Here is a 13925-nt window from a genome sequence, read left to right as displayed (position 1 = left end):
ACTATGAAAATCATGTAAGTAATTCTAATGTTCTCCTTACCTTAGACAACTGGCTAATGAAATTTAAGAAAGTTCTAAATTCCATCATCACACTCAAAGGTACTGCCAAGAAGCCAAAGGACACAATTACCACTTGTGTTAAAACAGCATACTGAGGTCCTAGCTAGGATCGTTGGACAGCTCTTTGGGATCACCCATTTTCTTGTGGGGACATATCAGGTGAAGTTACTGGCTCCCATGATAAGCACACAAGACCAGTCCACATACACTAACACCTTCTCAAACAAGCTGGACTGATTTCATTAATTGTCATACGTTTTAATCAGTTTTCAGTATTGCAGTCTTGTAAGTGAATTAAAATATTATTGAAATAAAGAAGAAAACAGATGAGGAACAACTGCAAAAAGAAAAGAGACAGACATGAAGAACTTCAGGGCGGTCTTCATCGGCTGTGCTACATCATAACAGCAGTTAGGAGGAAGTACAGTATGGTTCAGTCTGCCTAGGAATGCTGTGTCTGCAGACTTCACAAGTGAACAACATGGCAAATGCTCCTGATACTCTGTACAAAGAGGACACTAAGGTACCTGACATCAGCACCAGTATTGTTGTCTAATACAAGGTAAAAACGAGGAAAGAAGAAATTCTGTTACAGGTCTTTGGATAGAGAAAACATTTTGGATAGAGAAAAAATTCCCCAGTAACTAATATTTTAAAATATTTTTGGATCCTGTTGATTTCAAGGTGAGGGGTTTTATGCTTCAACACTTGCTTGAAGACGTGACCAACAATTCTTGGCTTTGTTTTTATTTTCATTGATGCTAGGAAATGTGAGATCCAGTCTGGAATTTCTTTAAAAAACTATTATCCTGTGAGCAGCAGTCAGGATACCATTTCATGGATATTCTATGGATATTCTACAGTGGTATGATACATCTCTTATAAAAATTAATATAAAATATATAAAAATTGTCTTCATGTAATAATTGGGATAAATAAATGCTGAGGTTTTTTTTAATTTTGTAATAAATCAGCTTTGATTTATATGAATAAATTTCTTGGACTACATATAAAAACCCAATTAAAATGATTAAGACAGAGGTAAGGTGTACATTTAGGATTACAATTCTATCTGAGAAGTTAGTTTGAAAGACAGATGAGATTTGTTAGGAACCTTCCACATATGCAAAGTGAAACTAAGCTTCTCTTGGAAAATGTTGCAGCACTTATGGTTGTGAGGAAACAGATGCTGCTAAACAGAGATGACCTTCCTGTCATGAATAGCCTGCTTGTGGCCTGGTTCTGAACATTCTCGATACTGGTCATTTTGAGGTCATCAAAAAATCAAAATTATACATTTTTAAGACAGTTCTTACTCAAAATTATAATGTACATAAAGTACAAGTTGCAATTCGACTGAAGGGAATTAATTAGCTTAGTTTCACTGTGGGCCACGTGTGACTAACTTGCTTAAGACATACACTGATACACACTTTAAAATATATGCACGTTCTTCTACTACAATATATATTCAATTTGCAACCCAAATTACTAATTAGAAAGTATATTTTCTGAAAGTATCTTTCAAAAGTCCAGTTAAGCAATAAGATGAAAATGTATATAAAAATACAGCCTTGAACTTAATAAATTGTCTTAAATAATAATAGCTTTATATTTAGAATCAAAAAATGACACTGCCAATGATTAAACAGACTGGATTGCCCAATGTACCTGAATCCCACTTTCCACATTTTATTATAGCTTTGATAACAGTTCAGAGTATAAAAAATGTATACCCTGCATTTCATCTCTTGCACCTAAAACAATGTCAGCTGTGCAGTCTTGTAGTTATTTGCATTTAATGATCTGAAACAAATGAAGAGAGTTATTAGATTTTAGTAGAATATCACTGTACAAATTACAAGAGTTTTTGTAAAAATTCACACCTGGGGAATGCCCAGTCCTGTGATTATATTTAATGACTTGAATAATGAACCAAACAAATACATTCTAAACATTTTCTTAGGAAGGAAATAGTAGTGGAGAATCTGAAATACCTTTCAGAAATAATTTCTCTGTGGAATTGCTGATAGATATGTGACATTTTTCTCTTTACAAGTATTCTTAATGAGTCCATTATAACTGTATCTGTGAGCACATAGTGACACTTCACAATCAGTTCCCCCCTTTTCATTTTGAAACCTACTTCACATACAGTTAAGGTTTTTTTTCCAAATAAAAACATTTAATTTGGCAACATAAATTTTTATTCTGTTCATAAACCAGTAACACAATTACAATGATAAGAAGGATATTCAGAGCAATATACCATTCTTTTTCCCTTGTACTAGCTGAAAAATACCAGTGCCTACCTGGAAGGTTATACTTTCTTATATCAGTGTTGGCAGTTACTACACTTTTTGGTGTACCAAGAATTTACTTTCAGTTCTTTCTTAATTTCCATTCGTAATGAAAAGCATCGTGGAGTAATACGTAGTTCTGGTTTTCTGTCTTGTCAGTGTAAATGAAAACATCAGAACTATCCCTACAGCTTAAAAAGTGATTACACAAATGCCAAGATGTGGTGAAATAAAGTAAATGGAACAGCAATAGGTGAAAAAATGAGGTTTATTTCTTAGACTTCACATATATGTAAAAGAGAAATTACAAATGTGAAGCAGATTCCTCTAAGAAAGTTTTTCAAATTTTAATCATTTCTAAATTATTTCATGTTACTCATGGAGTATGCAAAATAATACGCTTAACTGGTCTACTTGCAACCTTAGAAGTCTTCATCTGAGAATGATTTCTCTAACTAGAGAACACAGTCTCGATTTTCTGTTTGAATTACAACAGAGCCAAAACTAGAAAATAAATTTGTTTCATATATGGATTATAGTTTAGTAATATAAAAAATAAAGAATTATGTGCTTCTCTACCTATATACATACACTGTGTTCTGTAAATCTCTTCTAACACTGCGCAGTGACGTGTTTGTAGTTACGAATCCAATTCGGAAAAGCTTCACAGGTTTAGATTACCTAGTATTGTATTTGCCAGCAGAGGGAGCTAATTTTGTTCCAGAAACAGAACCACAGACTCACAAAATGGTTTTAGGTTGGAAGGGACCTCAAAGATCATCTAGTTCCAACCCCCTGCCATGGGAAAGGACACCTTCCACTAGACCAGGTTGCTCAAAGGGAAAACAAAACCCGATTTTGTTTTTGACAGGAACATTCCTGGTCTTTTTACATTTATCAAGTCAGAAAATAACAAAAAATTTCAATTACATCTATATAGCATGATTCTGAAGGTCTCTATGGTAGGTATAGCCTTATAAAGTAACCTGAATTCTAGAAGAGAGCAGGAATAAATTTGGAAAGTCAAGCTCCTTATGCATTACTTATCCTTCTGTTAGTAATTTGTTCCTTCATTTATTCAATTATTTTAGACTGTAATAAACAGCTGTGCTAACGACTTATGGTAGGCAGCATACATGAAACATGAACTCAAAGGTGCTTACCTTTGGACATTTAAAGTAATTATGCTTGTAACAGGTCTGCTTTTTGGTCCAGGAGGAGGATGAAAAATCTGTCGTTCTCTAGCAGATGTGACACCCTTAGTGTCTTTAACTACATAAGGCTCAGCAGAATGGCTTGGGTAAGGGTCAAATGTGCCTCCTTTCATGCCCCCTGCCTGAAAAAAAACACAACCAACCAACCAATCAACTTTTTGAAGTGCCAATCTACAATATAATTGAGTTAATGAAAATATTTTTCATGCAAAAGCAAGTAAGAATACTGACTAGCAGACTGCATCATATTATATACAAAACCAAACCAAATAGTCCTTTAATTTTTGATGGAAACTTTAAGGAAAACTTTAGTCATTATTTTAATGAATTCTTAGTTTTAAATGTTCTTTCTTAAGCCTAGATTTTGAGGAAAGGATCTTAAAGATGTCACAGAAAAAGTAAAAACATAACTCACTAAAATGAGCTATGTTGTGGTAAAATAATAGGAATTTCTATGTCACTATCAGTTTACGAGTACACCTTCCCATCAAGTACTAGTGTAGGGAATGTTAGGTACAGGAGGGCTTAAATATTATCAACATGCTTTCTGACATAAAGGATTAAGTACAGCACTGGCAGTCCACTAGTACTGCAAGAGTGGCAACTATTAGTTTAAAAATATCTGCAGAGACCTGATTAATTTTTTGTAATTCCCTAGTGCAGCTAAACCCCCCAGTCTGCTGAGGCTGCATTCCTGACAGGTGCAGCAGTAAGCAATTCAATCAACAATAAAGCCATTTTTCCTGCAAGAATTTATATCACAGAGAGGGAGGGTATGTAGTAGCTTGGGAAGTACCCATTATTTAAATATATGGGGAAAACATATATGGTGTGAAGGATGGGGAGCCTGGATCAGGATTGCCAGCATTGTTAGCTAAATGAGAGGCTGCCTTTCTAGCAGCTAACTTTTCTGTGCAGATTTCCCTTCTGAAAGATCTCAGCTGCCTTATCTATAAGCCAGTCATGCAACACAATTACTTGTGTGTAAGCATTTTTGCTGTCTTTTTCTGAATAATTATATTTTCCTTGCTATCATCATCTTCCTCAGATGAATTGAAGTCAGTCAGATACGTCACGAATGAAGGACATAATAATAGGAAAATGGTGATTAGAAGAGCACAGCATTAACCAACTGACTGTGCAACTCCAAAATGAAGAGCTGAAAAGTGACAGATTAAGGGGTGTTACTGTAGTACGTTTCTGGAGTCATTTAAGAGGGAGAGAGATTTATGCATCTTAAACCCATTTCAAAGTGAAATTAAGGTTTAGTGTAAAATGAATGGCATAAATTTAGTATCTCATCTCAAAAAAATGTATCAGGATGGAATGCTTTATGGCATGGAAAAATATCCATTTAGATTTTAAGAAATAATGACACTAAGCAACTGGAACTAATAAACTATATTCCTACATATCCTTCATACTAACTCCAGGCTTTATTTCTTATGCCCTCTAAGCCCTTCCATGTATATTTATTCCCATCCTTTTCCTCCTTTTCTCCTAGCTACTAAAGAGTTGGCAAATTCTCAAGCAGATTCCAATTTTGTCTGCTGATGGACAAGCAACAGATAACTTCTGAGTTTATTCTGCAGCCTTTCTCTGAGCAGAGGGATTAACCTGAGTCTTTCTGCTTCCTCCAGCTATCCATTCCAATGACTAGAATTATCTGTTAGATGTTTGTCTATACAGGCTGAGAGCAATTAGCAGGTTCAAAAATGGTATGTGACTGGACCTGACAAGGTCTGAAATAGGAAAGCATTTAATTTTGCTATAGTTACCTATCTTACTATCATTTACTGCATAACCTGCTGTTTGTATCTTTCTGTATGCAGTCAATTAACTGTGTTAACAGCACTATGCAGATTGTGGAGAGAAACACTTTTTAGGTTACTTGAAACTGGTTAGCAGCTGTTGGGTCAAACAGGATTTTATGGGTTTGTAAACTGAAAACAATGTAAACGGAATAATACATTTTGTAAGAAAACATAAGAAACGAATAGCAAAACCAAACATTTATTTCTATCTTACATACTATAAGAAGAACTTTTAACAGGAAATGTCTGAATATGTATCTTTCATCTCCAGTAGCTGTAACACAAACTAACCTTTTTAGGAGGAGAACTTGGTATGAAAGGTAGTGCAACTCGCTTCTCTGAAGGTGATTTCTTCTCAGGTGGCAAAGGTTTGTCAGTAAAATAGGGATTCTTGTCAAAATACTCCTGGGGATATAGATTTAACCTGAAAGGCCCTCCTTTAAACAACTGTTTATGTTGCTCTTGCGCTTTCTGTAAAACAAATACTTTGAAAGAAACACGCCTCATGATTTTTACTGTATGCTATTCTAAGAGAAAAAATGGAAAGCATTTAAACTTAGTCTTGAAGAATGTTCACTTTAACTTTCTTTGCCCTTGCTCGATGCTCAATGTATTTTATATACCCACCATGTATAATGGAACACAGATTCACTAACTAGGAAGCACAACCATCAGTATGAAAGTATGGTAGAAAAATGTCAGAAAAAGCACTGTGCATTTAAGATGTGTCTAACAGAACTGAATATGTGCCTGAAAATTCTGCCTGCGTGCATCCCAGCTGCTCACACCTGGCCACTATGTTTCCCAGATTCTGAGCATCTTACTGAGCTCGACTGCTCTAGGAATCGGTCTTTGTACCACAGGAGATGTTGACTATTCTTCCCAGATTTCATTTTAAAATAAAATAGGTTAAAACATTATGAACAATTAAAGGACATGCATAAAACATACCATCAGTGAGAGAGTATCACGTGGTAATGCATACTAGTATCTCGGAGCAAATTCCTTGTTTCCTATCCAGTGGAAACAATCCCACCTCTCTATTTTTTATTCTCATTTTCTGCACTGGATACTTAGTTTTAACTCTGAATTTGTCTCAACTTCAGGTAGCTGAAATGTTTCTTCTAACTTGTTCTTACCCTAGACCAAAAAATATCCTTCTGCTACCGTTTTTCACTACATATGCATGACTAAAATATACAGGATAAATAAAATCAGTGCAAGCAAATTGATGAGTTTTCTTAGATTTATGAACTTATAAGGAAAAAGCAACAGTTATTTTTGCTATAGCATCTAGGATAATGAGGTCCCATTCTTCTGACAACACCACAGACATTTATTGTTCCTTCTATTGGCATGATATTGGCATTATCACATTGTAGCTTAAGGTCTTCAAATAGAAACTTGAGGTCAAATCCTGAATGGCTGAACTTCCATGGGATACAGCATATGAAGACAGTCTGGGAAAGTTGGGGCTATTCAGCCTGGAGAAGAGAAGGCTGCGTGGAGACCTCACAGCAGCCTTCCAGTATCTGAAGGGGGCCTATAGGGATGCTGGGGAGGGACTATTCATTAGGGCCTGTAGTGATAGGACAAGGGGTAACAGGTTAAAACTTAAACAGGGAAAGTTTAGACTGAATATAAGGAGGAAGTTCTTTACTATGAGTGTGGTGAGGCACTGGAATGGGCTGCCCAGGGAAGCCGTGAATGCTCCATCCCTGGCGGTGTTCAAGGCCAGGTTGGACAGAGCCTTGGATGACACAGTTTAGTGTGAGGTGTCCCTGCCCATGGCAGGGGGGTTGGAACTAGATGATCTTAAGGTCCTTTCCAACCCTAACTATTCTATGGTTCTATGATTCTATGATACTGCCAGATGTCTCAAAGAAAGCATCATAAATAAATAATACCTACATCCTTTTTATACAGAATGGCCATTAATTTGTTTTCCTTCCTGCACTTTGTATGTAAACATCAGTAATTTCAAGATAAAGGAAATACCAAAAGGAACAAAAAGTTCATGTAAATTGTAAGAAATAATCGTAACACTAATAAATAATAGAGAGAAGCATTTTTACCTTTGCAATTATTCTTGCTAAATCATGCTCCTCAGGTAAATGCTCATATTGTTCACCTATGGTCAGGTTTGCGTAACTGTAAAAATAAAATTAATTACTTAGGTGTTAAAAACTCAAAAAATATTCAATAAAGCAGTCCGCAAGAAGCAATATTGTGAAGTTACCCGTATCCAGTTCCTTTCTTTCCTGGATTAGTATAAAAATTCTTTCCAGGAGGAACGTATCTTACTTTTTCTCTTACTTGTGGATTGAAGTACGGATATGAACCTCCTATGGTTCCATAATAGCTGCCAAGCCCACATCTAAAAATAGCAAATGAACACATTAATTACAGGTTTGCAAACAGTTCAGGCTTTATAGATATAGTGTGCTAAAACAACGGGAAGGAGAAAACCCGAACAGTATACACATGTCAAGAGTTACATATAAAACCAGATCAGAGCCACTGTCTATGGATCTACTAGTACAGCAATTCCATGCACAGTGTTATAGACAAAAAAAGAAACAAGATGGCAGCAGAGATGAAGTTTTAAGGTATCTTCATAATATAAATATGCTTAATAGAAGCAGATTTAATTTTGCACCAACAAAGTGAAGTAACACTGGTAGAGACAGATTCACCAAGACCCAGCTGAATAGTTTAAACAGATGTGGTGCTTGATGATAAGAGGACTGCCTTCACCACAAGTTTACAGAGAGCAGTAAGATAGTGTTGGTATGATTATGGAGTGACAGGTAACATGGGGTACCTGTCTGAAAGGTTCTTCTTCTGGGAGATGCTAGGACTAGTTAACTTTCTTTGTTGTCACAGAAGGAAAGTAAAAGGAGGCACAGCTCACTTAGGATAAATACCTCTGCCTACAAAATCACAGGAATTCATAAAGACTTTTAAAGACCAACTTGAAAATCAGTATTTGCTGGTAAGTGTATAAAATGCTCTCAAAGTACATGATCATACAGCTGCTAAAGGAGAAAAGGACAAAGTAATGAGATGGCTGAATGGAAATTTGGTCCACTAAGATGCACCTACACTGGTCCAAAAATACCCCAAACAACCCTCTGTCCTCAAGCCCCCAAAATCCAAAACAGAAAAAAAATAAACAGGGGCTACTGTATGAAATCTGTCAACTACTCCAGATAGCCAAGGGAATCTGTTTTGTCTGTAATTATTGTGGGGAGACAGTAAAGTGTCTCAATGAGTTCCTTTTTAAAAGGGCCATTAATGAATACTGACAGGATTAGGATGCCAAGATGACATTTGTCATCTTTGCACAAAACACAAACCTGCCTGCTCATCACCCTCTTTTCCTTAGGGACTTCATAAACCCATATATAGAAAAGAAGGGCAAACTGACAATGCACAGACAACTTTTATCTTGATGTTTCCTAGCTCTTAAGTGCTTTGATATTCTTTAAATGTCGCTTCTGTGTGTAGGGTTTTTATATGCCAGTAACAAAATAAGACAGAACAGACATACAAAGAAAAGAAAGGCCCAGGTTTCAGTCACATCTTCAGAATATGACATCTTTGCAACCTTTCCCATTTCAGCAACAATAAATGTGGCTCCAAGGTAAAAGAAAGATTCCTAAGAGCTGTTTGTCATTCAGGCAGCTAAGAATAGCAACTCCATGAACAGCATCAGAGCTCTGCACTAGTTCCTTACTTACAATGAGAGTCAGTTTTGGATGTAAGAAACATATCATCATCCTCCATAACCGCTTTGGGATTAAATTAAAAGGCAATCAAACCACTTTCCCTGCTTTGTACTACTCTGCCAGCACAGATTTAGGAGCAGATAAAGACAAAGAACCTGTCCTAAAGTTCGTGTCTAGAAGAAGTCAAAAGTCTTACAAGAATAAGACTATGAGCTACTACACCCACAGCTAACAAATGCATTTGTGGAGGCACTACATGGGAGAGAGCACATTAGCAGGTCTTTGTAAGACTCCCACTGGTGGACTCGGAATCCAGAAGGTAGTGAACAAGAGGATTCCCACTGACTGACACAGATTTGAAATCAGTGCCTAGGTGTTTCTAACAGTTAAATCCTTGTAACAAATTTGGTTGCTATAAAATCAAGTTATAGTTAAAAGGAAGTTTTACACATGGGGCTCACACATTGTCTGTGCCATCAGAAATAGCACATGAATATCCAACAGAAAGCCTACACACCATGTCTTACACTCCTATTAAAAGCTAAGATGTTCCTGTAACATACAATGAAACATACCTAACCCTTGCATCCTAATAGATATATAAACACACAAAATAAACAAGACATTACCCACAAAACTTTCCAAAAGCAAAGCTGCAGAAAGATATGGCTAAATATAACCGTAAGACTGTAAGAACAAGGCCCTGTACACAGATTGAATCTTCATGTCTCTCCTTGCAGCAACAAGAACAAAACAAGATTGTATAGTTATAGAGGAGTAATCAGGCTCTACCTAGTTTTTACATGTGAATAATAATAGTTGTATGATATCAATTGTGTTGTTGTGGAAATAGCAAAGATGCATTTATTTTAATATTCTGCATATATTCCTTAACTCTGTAACATCTTCTGATCATCCTGTAGGATGATTTTTTCCAGCAAAAAGATAATGGATGAGGTTTTGATGAGAGAAAAAGGTTGCACCTGGATAATGGCCCCTTCTCCTACTGTTTATGTAATATTATAAAATAATATTTTATATTATATATATTATAATATTTTGGGAGGCTTAGAAATGGGAGGAGGAAGATATTGTATCTGGCAAATTCCAACAGACTTTCTCCTAAATTAAAATGAAATATTTATTTGTTAATTATCCCACCCTTTTCCCATCTTCAGTTTCATTGAAATGCTAAAGGATAAAAAAAATTGTTTATAGCAAAAAACAGTAGTTAAGAGCAAGCACCAGGTCCTGATTTCTACTGGTGTTCAGCCGTCCCTATGGTGCTGCTCACAATTATTTCCTCAATACGAACACTACATTGTAAAAAAAACAAGAATATTGTACTCTCATTACAGGTTTTACAAGAAATCTGTGAAACCCATCTTTAGTGTACAGAAAAGAGAAATGGTTCATTTAAAACATTTTCACACTTACGGCCATTTGTCTCCATTACTGGGAAGAAAAGCTTTGCCCAAATTTTTCTTTGATTCTGCCAATCTATAGCGTCTTCTTAGCTGGACAGGGTCTGTGTAGGCTTCACCACTGAAAACTCTCACAAACTCAGGATCAAAATAACCTGCCTGAAGAGCTGACATTGTTTTGGACCCCCCAGGTAACATCTGTTTGTTCTTGCTCGCAGCTTCATTAAAAGGGCCTTTAAAAAAGCAAGCACTGTAAATAACTGTTCGATGTTAGTGCTTCTCTTAGCCTACTTTAAAAAACTAAGGTCTGGATCTGGGTGGCTCCAAGAATGTACTACAGAGCATCTAACTTGTATACCATTCATGTAAATGGTTGTGTCTGAAACACAGTGCCATGAGAAGGTGTTCACAGCACCCAATTCTAGCCAGGGTTCTGGTGAATGTGTTCATCACTGACACATCACCACAGCAGAAATGTCAGTATTGAGAAGCCAGCATTATCTTGCATTTTGACTTCCAAGCAGCTACTGAGGGTTAATCTCTGTAACCTTACTAATTACAAAAATTACCTTTCTCAATGACTATTCCCAATAAACTGTAAGAAAAGGAGACTATTGTTTAAAAAAAAAACAGGATGGGGAATCTCACACATGAATCAGATCAGAACATAACAGACTGTAGCACTAATTTAAAAACAATAACAATGTAATTGTCATTATTTTTGCCATAACAGAAAACTTGCTGAAAGAGTAGACAAAAAACACTTCTGTTTTTCACAAAAGTAAGAAAATACTGGTAACTTGCAGGTAATTAACATTAAAAAGGAATGTACACACTAAAAGATTTCATCAATCTATTATGCATACAGTTTTCAGTTTTACTGGATTTTTCCTTTCTACAATAAATTCATTCCAAGATTCCCTTAAATAATACATACCTGAACAAAGAATATGCATGAAAAAGCAGCTCCCTCTAACCAAAAAAAACCACAACAAAACATTAGAAAATAGTGATTTGGAAAGTAGGTGGATACTAGAGGTGGTCCCTATCACTAAATAGGGATTAAAACTAAATATACTTACGCATATAATGTGATACATATTTATCTCCAATGGTAATATAGCTCATTTCACTGAAGAGGCCAATCCTCTCCAGGTCACTTTTCCCTTCTGCAGGCATGGCTGGATCTGTGTGACAGTGCACTACACTAAAAAGCTTGAAGTAGCCTTGTTTATCTCTCCTATGGCAAATGCTTATAAGCAGTCCACACCTGTAACAGGAAGTTCATTTAAGTAAAATGCAAGAAGTTTTGGTTAAAAATATTAGTAATAAAAGTAACTTGAAGAAAATAATCTACAATATGATTGACAACCTTGGTACTTACAGATAAAATGGACTATGTGGGATTGAGAGACCATTATATAGCCTTTGTTAAACAAATTCAAAACATGAACAGCGAGATAAAAATCAAATGCATTTCTAATACAACTGGCGCCTCTCTTAATGAATTCACATAGTTTCGGTCAAAATTTGTAACAGGCATCTTCAGAGTACTAAGATGAGAGGTTCTGGTGGCATTAACAGCTCGTAACAAACATGCTGAGCACCCACCTCCTTCATCTTGTGGGTTATCTCTAGCAACGGTCATCAGTCACTTTCTAATAACAATATAGGAGGTCAGACTATGGACAAATCTGAGGTAAAACATAAAAGTGGAATTTTGGAAGCCCTCTAACTAATCCAAGACGTGAGCATGGACTCAATTTCTTCTTGGTGTTAGCATAAACAATTTACAGTAAACATTTTTTCCATCACCATCATTGGATCCTGACAGAGCTAAGGAAAATGCCTAGTCAACACTTGTAAGGGGGCCAAGGGCTTGAATAGAGAGCAGGTTTAGCAACAGGACTACCAGGGATCTGATTCCCAGAGTGGACTAGTAGAGATACAGAAATCAGAATTAGCAAGAGGAAGAACTGCCTTGAGGAGGAAGGTAACAACATACAGTAAGTTCACCAGGAATGGAAATTAAGGTAGAAGAAATTGGTTAACAAGTGAGAAAAGCTATTTCTTGAAATTCATGAGATATAAGAAGAAAAAAAAAAAGAAATCAAGGATATGCAACCAAATAGCTGAAGTACCCATGACCATACAGCTCAAACGAGAGCAATTAAATTAAGACATTAGGGTGGAATACAGATTAAAGACCATGTTGGTATTAACTATGGAGACAAATGCAAGATATGCCAGGAATGAAAGTAGGTTGGGCAGCAGCAAACTCTGAGAGACTAATATCACACATCAGCTGTATCCAGTGGGTAGGTGCAGAGTAGAAAAGCAGCAACAGCACAGCAGTGGAAATACATATAACAATCGCATATATTTTATTACAAAAACAGCATGCTGGGACACTGTGTATGACAGAAGAGCTAGTCACATTTTGCTTATGCTCAGCACACAGGATGGACAGACAGCATGCGGAAGTTTTAAGAAGCTTGAAGCTGGTTTTGGGGGTTTTTTTGAACGTGTGGAGGTTCACACAATGTAAAATGTACTAATGGCATTAAGAGCTAGTAATAAAACACGCTGAGCAGCCACCTCCTTCATCTTGTGGGTTATCTCTAGCAATGGTCATCAGTCTCTAATAATAGTACAGGAAGTCAGAGTATGGACAAATCTGAGGCAAAACACAAACGTGGAATTTTGGAAACCCTCTAACTAATCTAAGACCTGAGCACGGCAAGTATCTCCAATTTCCTTTTGGGTTTAGTGCAAATTATTTACAAGTATACATTAGTTTTTCCTCATCACACCTTCACTGGAACCTGCCAAATGAGGATAGGAATAATCTATTGAAAACAGACCTGGAATTAAATTCCACAGTGTAAAGCAAAGATGGTTGATGCAGGGATTAATGGGAAGGATTTTTGGACCTCAGCAGCTCGGCAAGCACGATTCTGGAGCGTCTTCCAAGGAATTTGTATGAAAGCTGAGGAAACGCCCTTTTTTTTTTTTCACAGATCAATCCGGTACCCCCTAAACCGGATTAAGTACCGCTGTGGTTGCCCAACCTGAACATAAAGCCCAACGCTACGCGCTCCACCGCAGCCCACCGCCAGGTCTGGCTACGGGAGGCAGCTGAATCACGAGGGAACCGAGCGGCACCTACCCGCCGGAGCCGGTATCTCACTCACGCGCCACCGCCGCTGGCCGGGGCCGCCCTGTGTTGGTACCGGTTGCCCCGGAGGCGGGAAAGCCCAAAAGGCGGGGCAAGCCTATCCCACGCCCCCTTCGTCCAACTCCCCCCCGTCTCCTTGCAATGGTACGGCCCAAGGCGATGGCTACTGCGCAGGAGCGCGGTGCGGGCGTAGCGCGCGAGGCC

General features: G+C 37.1%; 1 protein-coding gene across 3 annotated transcripts; it reads right to left on the bottom strand.

The window, feature by feature from the left end:
• Window positions 1–302: 302 nt before the first annotated feature.
• CFAP96 (cilia and flagella associated protein 96) lies at window positions 303–13814 on the bottom strand. 3 transcript variants are annotated; one of them, XM_062632729.1, is made up of 8 exons: window positions 13713–13814; window positions 11626–11813; window positions 10557–10776; window positions 7628–7765; window positions 7464–7539; window positions 5680–5859; window positions 3524–3696; window positions 303–1866 (listed from the first exon to the last, which is right to left on the bottom strand). In XM_062632729.1, exons 2-8 carry the CDS (start codon window positions 11720–11722, stop codon window positions 1818–1820), a joined length of 933 nt encoding a protein of 310 aa, XP_062488713.1. In that variant the 5' UTR covers window positions 11723–11813; window positions 13713–13814; the 3' UTR covers window positions 303–1817. The 3 variants fall into 3 exon arrangements, with proteins under 3 accessions (XP_062488713.1, XP_062488634.1, XP_062488795.1); XM_062632650.1 differs by lacking the exon at window positions 13713–13814 and adding an exon at window positions 13408–13703; XM_062632811.1 differs by lacking the exon at window positions 13713–13814 and adding an exon at window positions 13477–13703.
• Between the last annotated feature and the right edge of the window lie 111 nt (window positions 13815–13925).

Source organism: Pezoporus occidentalis, unplaced genomic scaffold (assembly GCF_034315485.1).
Source record: "Pezoporus occidentalis ecotype Australia unplaced genomic scaffold, CSIRO_AGI_Poc_V1 ctg1, whole genome shotgun sequence".
Classification (NCBI taxonomy): Eukaryota; Metazoa; Chordata; class Aves; order Psittaciformes; family Psittacidae; genus Pezoporus; species Pezoporus occidentalis.
This window is presented reverse-complemented; position numbering and strand designations above follow the sequence as displayed.

Coding starts and splice junctions, on each gene's coding strand:
- CFAP96 (XM_062632729.1), bottom strand. CDS start 11,722: ATGCCTGCAGAAGGGAAAAGTGACCTGGAGAGGATTGGCCTCTTCAGT. Junction 5,860..7,463: donor TAGCAAGAATAATTGCAAAG/GTAAAAATGCTT, acceptor TTTGTTTTACAG/AAAGCGCAAGAGCAACATAA. Junction 3,697..5,679: donor CAAGTTCTCCTCCTAAAAAG/GTTAGTTTGTGT, acceptor GTTTTTTTTCAG/GCAGGGGGCATGAAAGGAGG.